Below are 23674 nucleotides of genomic sequence, written 5' to 3'. Positions count from 1 at the left end.
AAATACTTCTTCACCATGCACTGTTATATATGCCAAGTCCAAATGTTTAGGCACTTTGCTGTCTACAGGGACCTCAATAAGACCCCCTTCTGAATGAGAGCTAACTCAATTTGTACACAACTGCAGTTGTGACCAATGTAATTTAGTTCCTCACAAGTGGACTGCCAGAATGCAGTTATGGACAATACACTAATTTTACCAAAACTTTGTAATTAGCCAATCCCTCAGCATTATGGGAAGTCCATCATATTTAAAGGTAAGAAAGGTAGACCTGAAACAAGGGTTATTTGCATAAATGACAAACTGTGACCATGTTTAGGGGTGTTAGTTGTAGCTGTGTCGGTCTAAGGACATAGGCAGACAAGATTAGTTGGGTAATGTGGTATCTTTTATTGGACCAACTAAAATAGTTGGAAAAATTCTTCTTTACAAGCTTCTGGGTACAAACACCCTTGTTCAGGCAGAGGAAGCATCTGCAATTGTTATATGCTCTCTTGGATGGGATGGTCTCATGGATGGCTTCCCTCCCAACCAGGACAGCACACAACTGTAGACACTCCCTCTGCCTGAAGAAGGGTGTTTGTATCCAAAAGCTTGCAAAGAAGAGTTTTTCCAGCTATTTTAGTTGGTCTAATAAAATATATCAATCACATTACCCAAAGAATCTCGTCTCCAAACTGTGACCACCTCATTTTCTCTCTAGCGTGTCCACACAGGAACCAATATTTAGCCCTGTTTGGGGTGTGAAAGTAAAAGGAAGCATGTGGAGCATAGCCATTGCTGCTTCTGGCTGAGATTTCACAACCCATTCCACTCCCAGCATCAGTATGGCTTCACAGCACCTGACTTCACCAAAACTGTGCTCCCTGCCAGCCAGATGAGTATTTTCATTATTTCGTTCATGTTTACTGCAGACACAATACTGTTATGAAAGTTGATGAAAACTAGTTTTTCCTCTGATAAGCTCTACTCTTATGTGGCTCAGAAATTATTTTCTGCAAATCAGAGCTTTACTATTAATTGCTTTTGTGGTTCTGTATGTTTTCTGGAAAAAAAATAGTCCTTTAAGAACCTGAAAGGCTAGTTCTGAAAAACAGCTTTAAGAAATTGTTAAGGACATATAAATTGCTAGCACTTGAACAGTAACCAAAATATCCCCCATGCACCGCTGAAAGTTTCATGGTGCAAGTCAAGGATTTGAATAATTTTAGAAGAATTAGACTACCATATCAAGCTTATTGTTGCTCACCCCAGGCCAGGGGTAATGTACACTCTTGATGGAACTGGAAAGGGCTTGAAGTACCCTTATATTTTAATGGCATTACACTCCCTAGCCATTCAGCAACACTGAAATTCACAGATACTAAGGAAAATGCAAGTTTCTTGAAAATGTGCAATAAAATGAGTGTGTGAGAGAACGGTTCTCTCGACACATTACAGGTATTGTGCAATTGAACTGGTTAAATAATTGCACAATTACCTTGATACCAGTTACATGTGCAGCATACTTATCACACAATAGAAAGCTCCAACCAGCTATAAAGTTAGACTTTGAAAATGTGTAGTAACTTTATAGCTGGTTGCTATTAAACTTTAACTTTGTGTGTAGCAGGGTCTCCCCTGCTGCTGGGAACTCCATCAGCTGTGGGCTCCCAACTGCAGGGGTGCACCTTGCCAAGCCAAGAGCACCTTGCACTCCCAGCCACAGCAGCTGTGGGCTCTGAGTCTTGGAAGCAGCCTGCAGCTGCTAGGACCCAGAGTCCCACACCTGTGGATGATGGGTCCCCACAACTTCTCCTAGCTATCACCCCTGCCTGGGGGGGCTTCATGCACCACTAGGGACAGGGAGATTGCCACCACAGTGATCCCTCAGCCCTGGGAGTCACAAAGACAAAACCCACTTGAAAATCAAATCAGTAAGGAAGGTAAACATTCAGAATGAGGAAAAAATATGAATGTTTAGTTTTTATGCAGTGCAGCTATAGTCATAGGCTGTAAACACAGAGCCTCTTCAGTATTATAAATGGTACAGGGGAAAAGAATTAAAATGTGATTACCTTAAGTTCAGCAACCTGTGAAGAAATGTGCCACATAAGACTTTCACTTAAGAACTTCATGCCATATGGTCCCAGCAGTTCAGAGAGTGCCCTCATTTCTGAGAAGTAACACAAGTCTTCATTCAAACATCTATTTTGAAGTAATTTAATGAGCAATATCATTCTACCACAGTGGGCTTAAAATTGGATTGATGTTAACATTTAAAATAATGGTCACACTACAATATTAAATCCATCTGCTGTATTTATTTATAACATATGCATGTACCCCCTGAAACCATAAAATCACCAACAATCTAAAAAAAATGAGTTCTCAGAAATAGAAGCGAGAAGGAGAGAGAAGTATAGAACAGACAGAAAGTGTTATGGATAACAAAGCTTCTCTGAAAACATGGCTGATAGTTCAACCTCTCTCTGTAACTCTCAGACTCAAGCATGTAAGAAAAGCTTCATAAGCAATATGAAGAATTAAGTCACAGTTTACCTGATATATCAGAGTACTCCTCAGCATTAAAAGTCAACTCATTTTCTGTAGGTAAGTTCACAAATGCCTTCATTGCTGGGAAATAGGCTATATGACCATTGCTGACTTGCCTCAACAAGGTTTCCAAATACCTTGGTAGGGAAAGAAAAGGCATTTTTTTTAAGTATGCAGTTCAGCGTACATAAGCAGACAGTATACAGTTCAATAACGAGGGGCATTTTTACATGTACAAGGCGCTTTGAAAAATGCCCAACACTGTGATGTTTACAGTTGCATAAGCAGTGAAATGGCAGTGGTGCGCTTTCAAACTAGAACACATAGAAGATGCTTTAGTTCAAAAGAGCACCGCTGCCATTTTCTGCATGGACACGCATTTTGCTGCTTATACAAATGCATGCAATGCAGGGCAGCGTGTCAGCTCACGTGCAGAGCAGACCTGATTAATCGACTGAGTCTACTCTGAAGCGGTGGCTCTCCAGTGTGTCATTGGACAAAAATGTATGCATATAAATGCCCATTCAAAGGATTAATTACTCATCTACTTAAGACTTATTTTAATGGCTTAACTGGTGCACAGACCTTTTTCAATACCATTACACTGCACACACTTAACTCAGAGAAACATAAATATTGTTTGAAGTTGAAAGCTTGTGAATATCCATAATAGACAATTTAAACCTGCTGTCAAGCTATTCAGGGTAATCGGATAAATGGCAGAAGGCAGGACAGGACTTCACCTTTGGCTGCTTACAGATGTTAAAAAAACCTGAAAACCGGTGCTTTGGTTTAAACTCAGTGCGTTCCTGCATCAAGCCCAGCACACGCCCAAAAGAGGCACTGGACCTGGCTCACCCAACATCAGTATATATCAGGCACTTGTGTGCAGCTTTTTTGACCCTTTTATCTAATAGCTGATTCAATCAGCTATTGAATTAAAAAAAAGCCCCACTGAAGCGCCTAATCTATATAGATGCTGCAAAAGTGAGGCCGAACTAACATGCTGCTTCTTCTGGCAAAGCACAGGTTATTTATTTTTTAATGTTTGTAAGTAGCATCTGAGTGCCTGTAGACATGTGGGACATCTGCTTTGATGTATTATAATTACAGTATGCTGTAGCAGACTTGGCATCTTGTGCATTCAGCGTCCCCCCCACTTTAAAATGGTGAACAAGCTTGTCGAATAAAGTTCAGTTAAAGTGCCCCAGCACCATTTTGAAGCTGGGATGCTAACAGATCTGTCATCCGTTTATTCAGTCCTTTCATAACCTGGCTATGCTATATGTGCCACCACAACATCCTGCGGCAATGAATTCCACAACTAAGCTATGCACTGCCTAAAAAAAGGACTTCTCTTGTTAGTTCTAAAACTTGTCATGTGCTCTGTGGCTCTAGTATTTTGGGACTTGATGAACAATAGTTTCCTATTCACTTAGTCAACACCTTTCATGATTTTATAGATTTATAACATATGCCCCTTCAGCCTTCTTTCCAAAGTGAAGAGTCCAAGCCTTTTTAGTCTCTTCTGATATAGCAACTGCTGCAGGCCCCTGTTCATTTTGGTTGCCCTTTTCTCTATCTTTCCTAATTCTGATGCATCCTTTTTGAGATGGGGGGAACAGTATTCAAGATGTGGGTTCATCATGAATTTGTGTAATGGACACGATGATGTTCTCCATTTTGTTTCCAATTACCTTCTTAATGATGCCCAATATTTACTGGCTTTTTTGGTCGCTGCTGCTGAGCTGCCATTTTTAGCCTATTATTTACAGCGACTCCAAGGTCTCTTTCCCGAGTTGTAACAGCTAGTTCAGAACCCAGAATAAGCGGATAGTATCATCTTGCAAACTTGGAAAGTTTCACTGCACACCCACATTTCCAGGTTATTGATGAAAATGTCGAACAAAAAAAAGGCCCAGCACAGATCCCTTAGGGACCCCACTTCTGACCTTACACTATCCTGAAAGGTCGCCATTTATACCTACCCTTTGCTTCCTGTCTTTTCACCAGCTCTCAGTCCACAAAAGAACATTCCCTCCAACCCTGTAGCAACAGTTGGTTTGTTTAAACTTTGATGAAGGAGCTCATCAAATGGTTTTTGGAAGTCCAAATACATTATGCCAACTGGATCTGCCCTTGTCCATGTGCTTGTTAATACCCTCAAAAACTCCATCAGATTTGTAGGCAGGATATGCCTTTATAAAACCCATGCTGACCACCTTAGCAGATTATATTTGTCCATGTGACTAATGATTTAGTTTATTACAGCTGCTACCAACTTGCCAGGGATGGAAGTGAGACTCACCAGCCTGCAGTTTCCAGATTACCTATGGAGCCCTTTTTTTTTTTTTTTGAAGATGGGTATTGTTGTCAACCCACCAGTTTCCTGGCACAGAGGCTGTTTCTAATTATAGGTTACATACTATTGTTAGCATTTCTGCAATTACACTTCAGAGTTTCTTCCAAACCCTTCGGTAAATGCCATCTTGTTCTAGTGACTTATTAGTATTTAGTTTATCAATTGTTCTAAAAACTCTCTCTTATCAATGTGGTACAGCTCTTCAAACCATCTATTAGACAGAATTGATCTGGCATGGGAATTTCCCCAATACCTTTTGCAGTAAACACTGATGCAAAGAGTTTGTTTAGTTTCTCTGCTATGGCCTTATACCTGAAAGCCTTTCTGAACAGGCTAGTCAGTCACTAAAGTGCCATGCTGCCCTGCCTTCTAAAATGGCTAGCTTCCTTTTTCCACCTGGTTCGATAAGTGTAAATATATCCTGTGCTTATAATACACATGAATGATTTCTTACCAGTTTGTGTACAGGCTGGTAATGGTTGGCTCTCCATGGCTATCTAAATGTTGAGTTTGCTGAAGAAGAACATTGTTAAATACTCTTGTGATGTCAATCTGCACATAGTTTTCTATCGACTGAAGGACTGTCATGTAGGCTCTTACACTTGTTAACAGCTCTGAAGGTTTTGCAATCTCTTGTGTTGCTTGATTATACATAGTCATTCCAACAATTGACCTTTAAAAAAAAATCAAAAAGAAGAGTTGCAGTCATACATTAGATGAACTGAATAACAATTCAGGTCTTTCTACATGAATAAAATACAGGATATTCCAATGTATCTGAATATGTCACTAACTTGCTAGTACGAAACACCTCAATTTTTTATAACCAAAATTAAAACAAATGCATAATTCCTGCATTTTTAGAGTGAGGTAAACAGCAAAGAAAAAACGATGCACCTAAAACACACATCCCTGATAACATTGTGAGGCTTCCTAATGTAAATATTTAATATAATCAAGATATTAACAGAACTGTGTTTTACCAGATAAATGATACTCAAACTATTGGTCTTCAGGATAAAGTAAAAAACTCCTGAAATGGTATGCATCATGCAAATGCCTATCTGTAATGGTATGATGCATAAAAATATACTTAGCATAGTGTAAAAACTAAATCAGCAGCCAAGCATCAACTACTCTTGAGAGCATTATTTAGGACAGATTTTTTTAATCAAAAAGAGCTCTTATAATTTGTCAATTCATAAAAGATTTAAAATAAAAATACCACTGAAATAAGCAAAAAGGAAATGTAAAGTGATATAACAAGAAAAAGGATTCAAAAGTACAACTATTAGCTCCTGCTGCTGTGCATAAGTATTGTTAGGATCACAGAAGAGATTGTAATGTCACTTGTATACACTGCAAACTGAAGATAATTCAATGTATAAAGAATGGACCATCTAACAATTTCCTTACACTCATGTCTATCGTACAGTATCAAAGAAGTTAGAAACAAACTCACTTAATAAGATTACTTCTAGCCTGTACAAGTAAAGGACTACAGCATTCCCTGTTTTATTAATGCATTCAATTAATTTATATACCACCTTGTCCAACAAAGCCTAAGAGCACCTGACAACAAGAAAAGAGAAAACTTAAAAATAGGACAGTGGCAAGAGAACAGTGAACAGTTAGAGAACTATAACAGTGGGGGCCAACCTTTTTGGCAGGTGTACCATAAACCAGCCCTGCACCCTCCCCAAGTGACACTCCAATCCACTTCCCCTGCCTGATCTGCTGTGCTTCTGCTCCCAACCCTATGCCCCCAATTGATCCACTGCTACTCATAATGCCTTTTGCCCTGCCTGCTGCCGTGCTGCCTAGTCCAATATGCCACATACCACACACAGAGTGCCCAAGCCACTTGTGGCATCTGTGTTGCAGGCTCTCCACACATGAACTAGCATATCAAGATAAAGAGAGAGACCCTTCTAAACAACATTTCTAAACAACATTCTAGCTTTGGTAAATGCCTGCTCAAATTAGGAAGTTCTTACAGCATTTATGGAAGCATGCATTAGTGAAATCCATTTCTTAATTATGTATGTAGTGCTTCCATTGACATATCGCAAAGTGTTATATAAAATGAAATCCTCCCAGTCCTTCCCTCCTACAACTTACAGACAAGGAAACTGAAGTACGCAGTATGCCTGAATTTGCACCAACAATCATTAACAGGACACATGAATTGTATATCAGATGCTCAGTCCCAATCTCAACCCTCCAGATCACCTCTGCCATACAACACTGATCCTGCAAGATGCTGAGCACTCCAGAATTCTTTGACTTCAGTGCACATGAAGTTTCCTCAGCATCTCACAGGACAAGGCCATTGTATAGTCACGTAGAGAGGTCCAAATAATTCAGTGTTTTGATATTAATTTCATAGTCAAATATAGATTTACACACTCATAATTAGGTACGTGTGTATAAAAGATGCACATGTGCTGACTATTATTACTGCCTTCAAATTGACTGGGCTAGATACAAGTTTATTTAAAGCATTTTTAATTGTAAAACAAGTAAATAATATTTACTGTTGAAACTTTTACTATTTTTACAAGTTTACTTGTGATGCAATCTTCCCTTTTTAAAACCTAATTCAGAAACTGTCACATTACAAAATAAACCTGGAGACAATATAAACAATAGTCCAACCAACCACAAACATACAAGTTTAAAATAGTAAAAAACCGATGTGTTTATGAGACAGAAAATGAACCCTTTATTTAAAGGTAAACTGCAAAGCTCTGGAAGGAATATCATTTAAAAAAATTCAGAAACCCCAAAAAAGAAAAATTGACAAATTTTTCTCTCTTCTGACCAGTATGTCCAATTTCTAGCTCAAGACTGCTCTCAACATCCTATGGAATAATTTGCCAGCTTGCTGCTAGACTGACCACCAATCCACAAAGCAAAAAATAAACACGAGGAGAGCCACAATGGTTCAGGATCATGACCTCAAGCCTTCATGAAAAATCAACAATATTCACTTTTTCTAAACCACAGTCTCCTCCCAAAAATATCCCTGCCTGAAGTGCTCAAAGGTCATACCCTGAACCTCACAGTCCCACTGATTCCTTATACTCTAATATGAAAGATGTAGACAAATCCCTACAAGAGATAAATTCCAGCATCAAGATCAGTGGCTGTTACAGTAAGAAAACTTCCACAGGAGCTGACATTTACCCTTTAGTAAAACCATTCATAGAAGGGAGAGGTCCACCAGTAGTCTACATGGAAGTGCATCAAGCAGCCCTCAATATTTACAAAAAATGCGAAGTCTTCTCTTGCTTTCCTTAACAGGGACAGAGTTCACATATTTAAGCCTCCTTTTCAATAACAGGTGAGATCACTGCCTAACCTAACCCTGATTTGGGGCTTGATCTTAGCTTGTGACCTCCAGCTCTGGACTCCTGGCTTGTGCCCTTGCAACACAGGTGACCTACTCTGACTATCCGTAGTTCAGTCCATTACACTGCCTGCCCCTAAGAACCACCCATCAATATCTTCATACAGACAGGAGCTGATCAGCAACAAATACTCCTGTTCTTTCCATATTGTAAGCCCAATACCACATGCACCACCCTTCATTAGGAACCACACTGGAACTGTCCAGGAACTCCCAAGACAGTTTGGCCACCTCCGTGCAGTGAAAAGACTTGGAGCAGAGCCACTGTGATGGGTCACATGGTTCTTCAATGGATCATGTACGACTCCCCCCACCTGGCTGGGGTCATCTGACCTCGGTCCTCTTTCCTGCAAGGGGCAGGGGGTCAGACACGATGATCCTTTGTGGTCCCTTCTGACTCTACAATCTGTGAATCACAAACACCTACAATAATTCAGCATTCAAGGTACAGTAAAATCTTTTCTCCTGCATCCCCAGGGTAAGGGGATAACTGCCAGTTATGTAAAAATTCCAATCTGAAATCCCCCGGCAGGGGTTTTCAGATAACGTGGAGCAGGAGGGGATGGCAGTTACACATGGAGCAGCGGAAGGGATGCGTGGCAGCAGCAGTGCAGGGTGGTGGGTGTTGGAGGCAGCTCCACACAAAGCATGGGGCAGTGGGGTGGCAGTGGCTGCATGCAAAGTGGTGGCAACACAGGGTGGTGGATGGCGGCAGTTGCCATTGCGTGTGAGCTTTCTGGCCCTCCACCGCCTGTGTTCAACCAGCCAGCCAGAATGTCCAGTTAGTTAAATGCTGGATAGCAGAGATTTTACTGTACATGGTTTTAGAAGAGGCACTCTCTCCATTCAGACATTTGTAGAGTCATCAACTTCTCAAGAGCAATATGGAATTATGAATTCAGGATTTGGCTGATAAATAGAGGAAAATATGCACATTTAAAAGGAAAAATCAGAAGTGTTGTTTACCTATGCATCTTTTCTAACCAATTTGGAATTGCTGTTCTTAGAATTTAGCAGTTCATCTTTAAACATACACTTGTGAAATATATACACAATATTTTTCAAGTTAGAAAAAAAATTATGACTACTATGGAAATCTCTGATTTTGTGGTCTCTTACTTGGTAAAGCGGATTTCCAGGTGAGACGTTAAATACTCCCTTGGGGTAAACGTGTGTTCCCAAACCACCATGTTTGGTACATAATTGATTGAGAAGCAGAGCTCAGAAAGTGCAGTGTGCAGTTTGTCCAGACTTAAAAAGAAACAAATACAAACACATCACATAATGAATGATAATTGCTTTCATAGAAGCAAACAGAATTCATTAGGAATGCTGCTGAAAAAAGTTTACTACCCCTTTGAAAAGAAGTTTGAAGTATGCAGTGCTGGCATTAGGAATAATTTCTAGTAAGCTAATTTAAAAACTGTGACTGTACAGAGTGCACTCTATCCCACCCTATCTGGGGCCATGGAAAGGAGCAGATCCCCAGCAGCCATTGCAGTGTCCCTAGACTCCTAAACCAGCATAAAAATCAGCCCTTCCTTATTTAAGACATGCACCCCAATTTGGGGGAGAATGACGACAGACTGATTTTCAGGGAAGAGGCATATTATTAGGATAATGATGTAAATATGATAATTTAAGTACAAATATGCCTTCTCATAGTTGCTTTTCTAGTATGGCAACAGTGGAATGCTTAAAAGATTAGCCAAAGACTTTCTATTATTTCTGGTAACAATAACCAGTGTAAACCAATCCAAGTGATACGAATGCTGACATAAAAGCATGGGGAAGACTGAAGGAGTAAGAAGAATGGGCTCACTTGGTCACCACCAGTCTGTTTTTCCTCATGCTTTCTACTCCTGGTTTTTCCCTTTCTGGTTCCCCTTTCTTTCCAGTCTGTTTTTTTGACTTCTTGTTCACAGCTTGACTGATGGTTTTGGCACAATGCTTTGGCAGCAACTGCAACAGAAAAAATTCTTAGATTTAAAACAAAGTTATGGTTTAGGTGCAGTTTCCAACACAAGTGTACATTTCGTATTTTCTTTAGCTGAGCATACAATTGCTATTTAGAAACACTGTCCTGCTTTGAGCAGGGGGTTGGACTAGATGACCTCCTGAGGTCCCTTCCAACCCCAGCTTTCTATGATTACATGAACATCTTCCACCCCATGTTTCCCAGTTTCATATATTTTTAAGATATCCTCAGAAGTAACAGGCTAACATGGAACAGAACCATTAAAATGATCTGTGTAGTTTAAGCAATTGGGGAAAAAAAAAAAAAAAAAAAAAAATCAACCACAGAGAAATAAAGGAATAAATAATATACAATATACACTAAACAGATATCAAAGAGTTTCTGGATAGCTTTGGACATTTCTCAGACAAATCAAAATGTGGCACATCCCATTAAATAGCATATGACACATATACAATTAGTGTTAATTTTCAAGATACTTTGCATACAACTATTGAAATATTTTTTGCAACTAAAGTATAATATACCATAATTTTACTCAAGAGTTGCTTGTACCACTGAAATTTGTGTGTGCGCATTCCACAGCTTCTCCCCTGCAACCAAAAAACCCCCAGACAAACCCTCCTCAAAGTACTAAGTACCTGGGTTCCTAATTAAACTTTTACCCATTTCTATAACCAGCAACATTTACAGATGAACCCTTCAAAGTTCTGATCCTCCAAATCTTAGTCTAGCCTGTCAAACTCCTTCCTCTATCAAAGCAACAGCTTTACAGTCCTAGCATACTGAAACACGCTGATCCTAGCAGAAGCAAAGCCACTATTACTGATCTTAACTTTAAATTAATTCAAAGCTTGAACTGCTAATAAAAAACATGTTTCTGTTAGGTTCGTGGAAGTAATGGGTGTTATAATGTTAATGCTAATTATGCTATGATGGCACATTCTTAATGATTTTATAAAAAGTATATTTTTACTTATCTTCCAAATCCAAGATATTGGCCCCTATAGTCTCACAAGCTTTATAACATTACGTTGCATACAAATAGGCATGTTAGCCGCTTTAAAAGGGGAGGGAAAGTCATTGTTTGGGAGCCTGCAGCAGCTGTTATATTGTAACTGCAGGACACTGTAATGATACAAGTGAGCTACAGCACCTTAACTTTAACCCTGGAAGAGGCAGGTTAGGATGGAATGGTTTTGCTACACTTGTATTACCAGAGAATCATACAGATGTAACAGCCTGTATTGGTATCATTGGATAGTTATACAAATGTTATATCTATCTAATTCTGGAGAGTTTATTCATGACTGGAAACACTTCTCACCTGATCACTCAGCGTACACTGTTCTGTGCAAATATCTGTGATAAGATTTCGAGCTTGCTTAGCCATTTCATCCAAGAACATGTTACATAAGGAAAGACTGCGATCTCCAATGTGATGTCGCTATAAAAAACCCCCCCAAAAACAAAACACACCCTTAGAAATTTGTTTTCTAAATTTCTGACAGTGTTACAATATACGTCTATGGCTAATTCACAAGATAAACTATTCTGCATTATTCCCACTCTACCTGAATTTGTATACATTAAAATAACACATTGGTTACATAAGACTCCCCCTGCTGCCCTGAACTGATGTCCTAGTGTCATGCAATGTGCCCCTCCTCTGCTGCACTGCATCGTGTGGCCCCTCCTGTCTAAGCTCCCCATCCTCAGGCTCCTTCAGTCCCTTGGGCTGTGCTGTCCACAGAGGAGAGAGGGAGTGCTGAGTGGTGCCCTGACTGGGAGCCTAGGACCTTTTGGGAGCTGGGTATGACCTATGGACTACCAGATGCACAGCCCTGGTTTATATCATTACATTAGTCCACATCAACACATCAGTCCTGTGCATTCTCAAGTGAAAAAGCAGTTAAAATATTTTAATTAAGAGCAGTATATTTAAACATCACCTCTTCTGGGCATAGTTCATGGGTACAGCTCATGAAGTGAGTACAAAGCAGTGGGAATGCAATCGAATATCTTGACTGAGAGGGAAGCTCCAAACACTGCTGAAACATCTTCTCAAAAGCACGACTATAAAAACTTTATAGGAACAGAAAATTAAATTTTACTACTAACATAATATTTCAGTCAGATTCAGACAAATATCGCAAAATACCATCTTCTTTTACCCAGATCGACTACATTATTTCAGCTACAGATCAAATCCAGCTCATTCAATTGTATGTGCACACACAGAGAGAGAGAGGATACCAACAGTTTCTTTTTGCCTTGCTCATGGAATAAGCTACTTTATGATTATGCTAAAGCAAAAAGGTGCTGGACTTCATTTATGGTTTATTCTTCAATGTAATTATTTTTTCAGTTATGAAAAAACTAAGTTAAGAAAAATATTATTGAAGTAATAAAGACATTTTATGCTAATAGCCAGTGCTGTCACTTACAAAGGGAAAAACCAGTGAACATTCACAATACTTTAAGTGGTATTATTTTAATCTGCTAGTACCCTAAACTCAAAAGTAGGACTGACTGAATAACTCTGATTCCAAAATTCATCATGCACCCCTACTCCTAGCATTCAGAAATATTTTAAATTCAAATCCATTCTGAAAGAGCTAAAAGCAAAATATTTTTTCCCCTCAGAAAATTTGATAAACACACAGAAGGGCAAAAGGCAAAAGAACACTTTGCCTAAGCATCTTAAAAATAAGCTTCATTCAGCACCAAAATCCTCAGTATGAATTTATATAGCCTTTTAAACAGTTTGTTTCCTCATTTATGTATTTCAGTACCAAATACTTAAAATTTAAGGTGGTTTTATTTTTTTCTTCCACAGAGGTTTTAAAAAAGTTTCAAAATCTTAGTAGTTTTGGATTTACTTCTTATAGCAAAAAAGTTTAGTAAATACTTTTCAAAGCTTCTGGAAAGCTTTACTTGAAAAAAATGGCTAAATAGATATGGCAACTTCTTACTGAAGAGAACTTTGCTCTGTGAAAAGATGGGTTATTATTAATCAATTTTATTGATTCTTTCTGTATTAATTCTGCAAGGCCAACACAGCTAAAGCAAAACATGCTAGAAAATTTCTCATTTATTGTTCAACATAATTCTTCATTATGTTTAAGTTAGTTAAACCAATAAAAATAGAAATACATGCATATGGAAAGAGTGTCTAAGACTTATTTGTAGAGGGTATTTTTATTTTGGTTCGCTTTAATAAGTTTTGTATTTGATATTTTAGGCTCACAAATCTGAACATTAGTAAATCACCTGGGCTTATCAGATTAATAACCAGCATTTTTTAAGAAATTCTTTGAAGCGTACTTTTCATATCATCTAAGCAAATAATTATTAATAATTTGAACCGCTATTGTCTTTCAAGTCAAGGCATATCTAGAATGTGGATTTGCAATAAGGTGGGCATGCATGCACACACAGTCATTCTTAGATAAACCATCACTGTTAACCTCACTGGCTCATATAAATTAAAGTTTTAATTTACTCCTTTGCTGAAACTTTCTACATAAAATTTTGTTTAAAAACTGCACTTGCAAGAAAACACAGAAAACAAATCTTGTAGAGTCAGAAAAACGACATACCAAAATATAGAAAGGTCTGATGTTTCCACCAACATTTCCACCAATGAATCGACCATTTTTGTGTGGAAAATGATAGTGTTCATCATCTTCCCAAGTTCTCTGTGATCTGCAAGGCTTAGTGAAGCCTTTGACACACTGGTGTAAGCCTGTAAGAGCAAAACACAACAGAAATGTGACTTTATTGATGCTTCTCTAAAGTACAGTGCAGCCAGGTATTCATTTTAAAATGGCTTACACCATACGCCAGACCAATGCTTTTAATAAAAAGGCTAAGTTTTCACTTAACCCTGCACGCTCTCTTTTTACACTTAAAAGCAATGTAACAGCCAAGTTGCAAGCCTAATTTGAAAGCAGGTATGACACCATGATCTGGGAACCTTTCTGAAGCAAGATATTCTGACAAAGACAAATACAATGTCCCAACCTGGCCATTGCTGAAACTGTTTACTAAGAAAAAGCCTATTCCCCCACTCCCAACTATTCTAACTATTAACTAATAACTATTCAGAGTTATTTTTTTTGAAGCTCAGAGATGGGAGGGGAACAGTATAAAACAACACTGAGCCTAATTAGAACTGCAAACAATGTGTATAAATAAGACTTGGGTGTTAATTTAGAAATCTATGCTGGTTTTATTTAAGTTAAGCGATGCAAAAAGTTCTGTTCAGGAGTTTTGCTTCGTTTTTACTAGAAATAATGATTGAGAAAAACTAAGAGAAAAGGCATTAAACTGTTATGTGCAGGGTAGTGATCTTCATGCCAAAGTACGTTAAGAGAGTAAAGGGTCTGGCTTTGCTCAGCTGTGCAAAGATGTCATAAAAGGCAGGATTGAAAATGTAGTCTTTCCTCTTCTGTAACTTTTTTCCCCCCTCAAGTAAAACAAAAGGAACCAAAAATAAAAGCCTATCCAGATTTTGGACCCAAGAGCTCTCTGGCTACACATCTAAGAGTCCTTGTGAATGAGGGGAATTTAAAGAGTTTCGTTAACATCTGTGAGAGCAGCAGAATAACAAATTTTTATTGTGTTACTGTCTATTCCATTGGGGGGAAGTTGCATCTCTAAGTATTCCTTGTGCAACTGTTTTTTTGTGGGGACCCACAAATAGGTGGACATATGGCTAAAGCTGCACTTAACTGAACAGCTCATGCTGAATGGCTCCTACAAACCAGAAAGCCTTCAGAGAATGAAGAGAAGCATCTTCAAGAATGGAACAAGTGCTCATTATGCAAAGTCTGTATTTCAGTTTCACGGTTTGAAGAGATAGCACACTCTGAATGGGGGTATGAAATTTCAACATAGCAGCTACTCTGCACCATCTGAAATATCCTACTACATACCACGTGGGTACTCACATTGATTCAGCAGACCAGCCAATTGGCTGTACATTCACACTCTTGTTTACAACACATTAACTTCCCTATACAGACAAACCCTTTCTTTGTAAAAGCAATTTTGCATCCAGTGTAATTTGTCATATAAAAATATACATTTAAAGCATGGTTCTTAAAGCACTGGCAAATGACCACCTTGAAACTACACTTGTGTTCAAAAGTTCTGCTTCCATATGTAGTCAGAATCACTTCCGTTTACCTTAGGAAACAGAAACAAGTTTCCTGCTTTACAGAGCGAATATTATGGTAATAGATTGATTCTACTCTGATCAGGAATCAGATTTAACTTAATCCCAAGCTTTGCTTTTGTCTAAAGAGAGACAAGGGGAAGAGCAGCCCTGAAGAACTCAACCAGCCTACACTGTTTAACAGCTACGCTCTGGTACATTGTGGCATGAACGGTAGGGCCTGGTGTACTACACTTCTGTGGTCATTCCAAGATTAGGAGACAAGCAGTGCAGACTTAAAATTCTTTGATCACACCTTGAAAAACACTTCTCTTTCTCTGATAATGTCCTCCTCCCTCCCTCTGTTCTGTCCCATACTTTTTTCCTTATTGCTGCTACTATTCATTTGCACTACCCATTCACAGAAGGCACTTTTATCACCTTCTACTTACTGCTCTAGGTTTTCCAGTTATCCTATCATTGCTTAAACTTTTTTCCTGAAACCATATGGACTTTGTTCACGTTGCCCTTTAGCTAAACATTCCAGAAAAAACATGGGAAAAATGATCTCTTTGGTCTTGTCTATCTTAGAATGAGATACGTTCTGAATGAAAAGTCTTATTCCACTTGCAAACATTAATTTATAGGCGTATATGAAAAAGTAATGGCAAAACTGGATTCTATTCTGGACAGAGCCACTGTATCAATTTAAGTTTATCTTACTTAAACATAATTAATTCCAATAAGCAACACTTCTACAGTTTGCTTATAATAAAAGGCCCATACAATTTTTAGTTTGCCAGAAAGGAATCAGATTCAGTGGTATAGTGTATGCATATCTGATTTTGAAAATGTATGAACTACTCTTTAAGGTATGCAAAGAGAAAAGCAAAGAACTTCTAAAAAGAATTAAACCATAACACATTATCTACACAAATTTTACTCTGATATACCATCACAAGCTGTTCTGCCTCGTTTGCAGTGTGATTGAAGACTGCATCATTAATCACAGAAACAAACTATTTATTACAAAACATAAGTATACTTAAGACTTACCTGTAATCTAAACCAATCTAATCTCATTCCTCTGAAGTCAAATACCTCCCCATCTTCAACTGCATCAGAAAAAAATACAAATTAAACCATCTTTAAACAGCAATCATGAAGACAACTTCACATTTAGGAAGACTGAGCTTCAGTATAAAAGCTCTTAATGATAATTTTTTTTTAGTCTGTAGGAGAACAAAGCCAGATTTGCCCTCAAGATGTGGTAAATTCTAATATTATAAAAGCCTTAGTCTGTCTGTCCGTAATGCTTTAGTCGCACTCTGATTGATTGTCATGATGGTGGGGGCACTGCTGGCCTTGCCCCTGCCCCCCAGTCTCCGCTCTCATGGTGGCACATACCCCAACAGGACTGAAGTGGGGGGACAAGGACAGCGGCACTGGCCTCACCCCCTCCCCAGCCCTGCTTCTTGGAGACAGAGGGGCGGAACAGGCCCAGACCTGACTTGGGGGGTGGGGGGGAAGCAGGGGAGAATGGAGCTGGACAAGCAGCAGGGGCAGGCCCGGACACAGGACTCTGTCCCCACCTGTCCTCCCCCCATGATGGGGGAACTGAGGGACTGGAGCAGGTGGGCGAGGCACCCTGGGAGGGAAGGAAGGGAGTCCTCATGGGGCCAGAAGCAGAGCGGTGGCAGCTCAGGCAGTGTGTGGCGGTGTTTCATCCTCCCCACCCCCGGTCATTCTTGCCAGGCAATTGGCTAGTCCCAATATAAATGGCCACACTAATAAAATCCAATACAAGGGAATTAAGCATTTAGCAGGAAGAAACGCGTGCCATACACCTGAAGTGAAAAGATGGGACTTCTTGAAAAAAGAATTCTCCAAAATTTGTAACTACAGATGCGTGCCTCTCTCTAAGCCCGGTAAACATTTGCAAAGGAGTACAGACAGAAACTTTGCAGAAGTATTCCAGGTAGAAGGCAGGACAGATGGCATCTGAGAGTAACTCATTCAGAGGCATAAACTTTCAAAGACAACAGCCTACTTCGTCAGATGTTATTCCAGATAAGTATAATGTCTGGAACCTTAAGAAGTGAGGGTGCCTCTCTGGGAATGGACTCTGGTCCTTACAGAATTAAAAAAAATAGAATTAAATACATTAGGATGTATTTTAATAGCAATTAAAGATTACTGATGAATAAGGATGATTAAACTGGTTTCAAAAGTTAACTTGTCTAACAGAATACTGTTAAAACTCTGACTACAGTGTTTATTGTAATCTAGTTTGACATATCACTGCCATTATATGACCACAGAATGAAATAAATCAGTGATTCTCAACCAGGGTGTCTTGGGATGCTACACAATATTAGTGCTGTTAGGTGTGCACACACCTATACGTGTTTTATAAGATAGACAACAGGTCAGAATGGTTTTTTTTTGATACTATGCATTCCTATTTGATATCCCAAGGTTTTTCTTGAGTGGTTTACAACAGAAGGATTACTCTATTGTTTTTCCGTGGTCAAAAAAACAAGTGAAAACTAACAGCTTGTATTTTCTGAGGGGACATGGAGAATTACTGGTATAAACGTTCACTGTGTATTTTACATGGGCACAGCATGACTTTGCTACTTTAAAAGCCCTATTATGCCACCATTATTCTTCTTCCTGGTTACTGCAAGGTAACTTTTCAAAATCTGTTCCAGTGAAACCGCATGGTATTCCAATGATCCAAGATAAGAGCAGCATCAATTAAGCAATTTTGCCTGCACAAGTATTTTACGACTGTTCAACATGCCAGATACTTTATTTTCCATTTAAAGGAACGAGTCTATAGCAACATGAAACTTTCTAGTAACTTCAGTAACCAGCACTCCTTCAGGTAATTTCCCTTTTCTGAGTATACACTGACAATTCAAAAGAAAGGTAGGCAACAGGCAGTACTGGAAAAGGTGAACATAAAATGCTGGAAAGAAGCCATCCTACATAATGGGAACTAAGAAAATGTTGAGCTTACCTAAGTACATTATTTGCTATAATGGATTCTAGAAAGCTCAAGGTAATGGAGACTTTCTCTTTTGGTCAACTTTTCCTTGAGTACATCTGAACAGACTCACCTTGTTTCACACTTAAGGAAGTCATAGTGTTGACAAAAGAGGACATGATGATTGATTCGTCTTCAGGGCACACTGAGAGATTCTAAAACAAAAGTAAACATTGTTACCATAATTATTTCCAACTTATTGGCTATACTGAGAGCATATCAAGAAACCCTAAATCCATACATTTACCAGATATGGACTACATTGAATGCTGTTGTTTTTAATCACTTCATAAAGTAAGTAACTTGAAATGCAAATGGACTTATAGCAGGCTAAATCTATTATAATTTTCAGATACATAGGGACTGACATCTTTTCTGCTGAGAAAAGAGGATCAAGAGTTTACTGGCTTCAGAACAACTTGTATCAGTGTGCTACAACAAGACTACCTCTAGAGCAATGAGATCCTTTCAAGGGTGCTGTGGGGTTCCACACAATGTTAGCACTGTTAGGTGTGCAAACATGATTCACAAGATTAAACCCAGAGATTTCAAATAGGAATCCATAATGTCAAACATTCTGACCTGATGTGGCCTTTCTGAGCTGGCATTTCCCAAGGGGCGTCTTGAATCTAATGAGTAGTGCTTTGAGTCTAAAAAGATTGAGAACCACTGTTGTAGGGATTTTGCTATCCTGAGCATGCCAGACAGTACCTAGATACTAGAGCTGCGTGAAACTTTGGATGCCAATTCGACTCGAAAGAGATTAGGCCCAATTCCATGGCTGAATATCCAAATCTGATCAGGAGACCAGTAATAAGGGTCCGAATCAATTCAAAGCTCTGAATCAATTTGGAGAGCTTTGGCAATTTGGGCAGTCCCCACTTGCTGCTGCATGGAGCTAGACTCACACTCTGTGCCAGTAAGTAGGGGGTGGGAGGTGAAGGAGACCATGGGGGGACCCACTCTCCCAGCCCTGTCAATGATTGTCCTGCCCGGCCCCAGCTCCCGGTTCTTAAAGAAAAAGAAATGTAAAAAAAAGCCCTGCAGTCCAGATGCTGCAGCTGCCATTGGGGTTTCTGAGGGCTTATGGCAGAGCCCCCCACCCAGCGCAGAGTAGTGGGGGGCAGCAGGGATTGCCCCTCACCACCCCTGGCAGCAGCCTGTGAGTGCAGGGCTTTTTTTTAAGAGCTGGGGCCAGGCAGGGCAGCCATTGCCAGGGCTGGGACAGCAGGTGGGGGATGGGGCCTGTTTGATTCAGAGAATCAGCCGATTCAGCAGTGGCCGAATCTCTGAATCAGATTCCACTGAATCAATTTGGGACAGTACTTCGAATCACCAAATCGAATCACTGTTCCCCGAATTGGCTGAATCCGAATCTCAAGTGAGTACTAGTTGATTCGCACAGGCCTACCAGATACTTTCCAGACTGCAGTCATACAATAGGCGCTAAATATTTTGCCAGTATAGATCCCTGACTTATCTGCATAGAAAATTTAGCTCTGACCAACTGCAATAAAAGCTGTTAAATACAACAATACCGCATTACATTTTGCTTTGCTTTCCACAAAGTCCCACATCAACATCTAATAGTCATAAACTAAGTTTGACATGAATGATTTATACCATCTAGAAGTATACTTTGCATACTAAGTTTTCAGATGCTTTTAAAAAAGACTGTTTTTTGCAAACATTCAGATTGTATGGCTACATAAAAATACAAAAGCAAGATAGTAATATATAATTCTGATTATTGTAAACATTTCTGGCTTTTTTTTCCAAATCTGGAATTTCACAGTATATTAGATCACCTCACAATCACGTCAGTCTATTACTGTTTTTGGTACTTGTTAAGCACTGAATATAATTAGCCCTCAGACTCAGATTCATAGACGTTAGGGGCGGAAGGGACCTCAATAGATCATAGAGTCCAACCCCCTGCACAGGGAGGAAAGAGCACTGGGTTCATATGATCCCAGCCAGATGCCTATCTAACGTCCTCTTGAAGACCCCCAGGGAACCTCCTTTGGGAACCCATTACAGATTTTGGACACTAACTGTGAAGAAGTTCCTCCTAATGTCCAGTCTAAATCTGCTCTCTCTTAGCTTATGGCCATTATTTCTTGCAACCCCCTGGGGTGCCTTGGTGAGTAGAGCTTCACCAATTGCCTTCTGCACCCCCATGATGAATTTATAGGCAGCTACAAGGTCGCCCCCCAACCTTCTCTTGCCGAAGCTGAAGAGGTCCAGGTGCCCTAGTCTCGCCTCATAGGGCTTGGCCTGCAAGCCCTTAACCATATGAGTGGCCCTTCTCTGAACCCTCTCCAGGTTATCCACATCCCTCATATAGTGTGGCGCCCAAAACTGGACGCAGTATTCCAACTGCAGTCTGACCAGTGCCTGATAGAGGGGAAGTATCACCTCCTTGGATCTATTTGTCATGCATCTGCTGATGCGTGATAAAGTGCAGTTAGCTTTGCTGATGACTTCGTCACACTGATGACTCACGTTGATCTTGGAGTCCACTAGGACTCTGAGATCCCTTTCCGCTTCCGTGCTGCTGAGCAAGTCATTTCCTAGGCAGTAGGTGATGGACATTTTTCCTTCCTAGGTGCAAGACTTTGCATTTCTCCTTGCTAAATTGCATTCTACTGTTTTCTGCCCATTTGTCCAACCTGTCCAGGTCTGCCTGTAGTTGTTCCCTGCCCTCCGGTGTGTCCACTCAACCACTATTTACATTTTCTCATTTAATTTTGCTTGTAATTTTTATGTCAATCTGAGATGAACATTTATGCAATTGTGAAAGTTTGAGAAACAAATTTCCTAGGTCTAAGAAATCATTTTTCATGGGTAACTGATGCTAAATTCAAAAACATAATTTATACCATAATTCTAATACATATGCATACGTAAACCAGTGGAATGATTATACTTGCAGTCAGGGGCTACAGAGATTTTCCAGATAAAAATGAGTATGACAAGAGAGGCTATAGAAACAGCAAATAAATCTATAGATCTTTAACTATTAGAAACAATTCTAGGAATTCATTTACTTTTAAATAAAATCAACTATTAAAAGTCAAGTTCAATAATCAAAAAACAGAATTTACAGCATACTTGAAAATAAATTCAAGTCTACAGCACAACACATACTGGTTACAGTCTGGATAATAAATAAGAATCCTATGCCTTGAAGTACAGATTAGCAAAATCTGGGTGCCATCTAGTGGTTATATGAAGGTACAAGTTTAGAAACAGTGGCTGCTGATGAGAGGTGAATACAAAAAAACCCAAACAAGCCCCATGCTTTACCAGAAGAGGCAGCACATTATTTTAACCAGGCTTTGCAACATCTGTATAGATCATGTGCTTCAGCAGGGCTTTTTGGCACTTTCATCTAAAGCCAATTCAATCAGCTATTAGATAAAAGTATCAAAAAAAAAGCCCTGCTGAATCGCCTGATCTATACAGATGTTGGGCAGCTAGGTCCAGCTAATGTGATGCCCCATTTGGTCTTGTGCTGGGCTCGGCATGGGGGTGGGTCAGAGTTTAAAGCACTGTTTTTTTGGATTTTATTATGTCTGTAAATGGCCAGTAGAAATCAAAGGTTCTCAAAAAGGCTGCCACAGCATGCTGAAAGGTCCTTCCAGGGATGCTGTGACATGGGTGCTTCTATGGCCAGGTTAAAATGCCCTGGATGCCTTCTGTGGAGGCAGATTTGGAAGTAACTCTAGTTGGAACCCATATTCTTCATGCAGCTCTTCTCAGCCTGACCCCACATGTTCCTCCTGGAAACAGCTGCACCAGGCAAGTGGGACTGTCCTGTACCCCTCTGATTTTGGGAAAGCATGTATGATTGGACTGCGAATGGCTATAGCAAGGGCACATGCTCTGGCCACAGCCATTTGCACTACCCATCCGGAGGGGTCAGGCTGCGCTGCAGCAATCTTTAGCATAGTTCAGCCAAAGGAGAAGTGGGATGTAAGGCATTCAGGGCAGGTAAGACCGCCTCTTTATTCCTACACACAACACACACCCCCTAGAGGCACAGGGTTTTGCCCAGAGCACAAAACTATTAGTTATACCACTGATCCTGCCTGTTTTAAATTTATTAGAAAAACCTAATAGAGGAAGGAACACATGGAAGCATGCAGGCTGAGAACCACTGAGGTAAGCTGAGGCAGTGAAACAGTGGTTCTCAATCAGGGTTGCTACCAAATTCAAACAAATTATGGAGGGGTATCATGACTCTGAAAAGGATGAGAACAACCCAGAAATTATTATGTCTTACAGTAGATGCTCTATTCGATGAAGAAAACGTTTGGGGTAATGTTGCATCAGACGTCTTAAAGTCAGTTCTCTGGGTTTTAAAATCACAACAGTCTCGCGATACCCCACCTTTCAGTCCTAGCAAGTTATTTTTACATATAGTCGACATTCTCACGTACTGCCTTTTACTTCTGAATTTTTTTAAGAATATTGTCACCAAACAGTAAATGCTATCTAAAAGATGTGAGTCCTTTTTTTCTTAAAGCAATTAGTGACGTCTGATTGTATTACAATGTATGTTAGCAGCTTTTGGCCCTGCAAATAATGGGTGAAAGACACTTAAACAAAAACAAAACAAAAAACTGTTGCACTGTCTTGACCCCATTGCCAAATAGGGTAGTCAGCTGCTGCTTTGAGCTGCAAATTTTGAACAATCTGCTTTCCAACATCCTGCTCTACAGACATAGCCACTATTTTGTACATCTGGTAGGAAAAATAAAAAATAAATTCTGTTCTCCTTGTCCTACTGACTTATAACACAAAGTAACAGCTCTAGCATCTTAAAGGCAGGAAAGCAAGGACACTAGTGGAGAACCCCACATCAAGCAGTTATATGGTCTTTCAGCAAATTCCTTCTGAACAGTTAGTGGACTTACCTTGCTTAAGGAACCAAACCTCAATTTCTTTACAATCACAGAAGCCACTGAACACAGTGGGAGAGACTTGAACTGAGATGTAGAAATGTAAAGGATTTACCTGATTTAACTTGGCAAGAGATTCTTCCCACCAATGCTGAGGGACTAACACCTGAGACAGGAGTGAGAACCTGATCTACCTCATGTAGAGAAAGCTATCAAGTTTCTGAAATGTGCATTTCATTTCAAAAGGCCAGTCTCTTATAGCAAAAT

General features: G+C 39.6%; 1 protein-coding gene across 1 annotated transcript in view; it reads right to left on the bottom strand.

Moving 5' to 3' along the window:
• The window catches only part of NCKAP1 (NCK associated protein 1), a 108318-nt gene that overhangs the window by 17155 nt on the left and 67489 nt on the right, over nt 1-23674 (bottom strand). Inside the window, exons 14-23 of the mRNA XM_090045287.1 lie at nt 18574-18655; nt 16505-16563; nt 13890-14035; nt 12240-12372; nt 11615-11734; nt 10132-10271; nt 9429-9560; nt 5352-5570; nt 2542-2672; nt 2058-2155 (exon numbers count right to left, since the gene is read on the bottom strand). Coding sequence (XP_089901413.1) covers nt 2058-2155; nt 2542-2672; nt 5352-5570; nt 9429-9560; nt 10132-10271; nt 11615-11734; nt 12240-12372; nt 13890-14035; nt 16505-16563; nt 18574-18655 — 1260 coding nt within the window. The remainder of the gene's footprint in view (nt 1-2057; nt 2156-2541; nt 2673-5351; nt 5571-9428; nt 9561-10131; nt 10272-11614; nt 11735-12239; nt 12373-13889; nt 14036-16504; nt 16564-18573; nt 18656-23674) is intronic.

This window comes from Crocodylus siamensis, chromosome 4 (genome assembly GCF_052110815.1).
Source record: "Crocodylus siamensis isolate JL-2025a chromosome 4, ASM5211081v1, whole genome shotgun sequence".
Taxonomy (NCBI): Eukaryota; Metazoa; Chordata; order Crocodylia; family Crocodylidae; genus Crocodylus; species Crocodylus siamensis.
The sequence above is the reverse complement of the archived record's forward strand: the minus strand, read 5'-3'. Positions and strand labels throughout refer to the sequence as shown.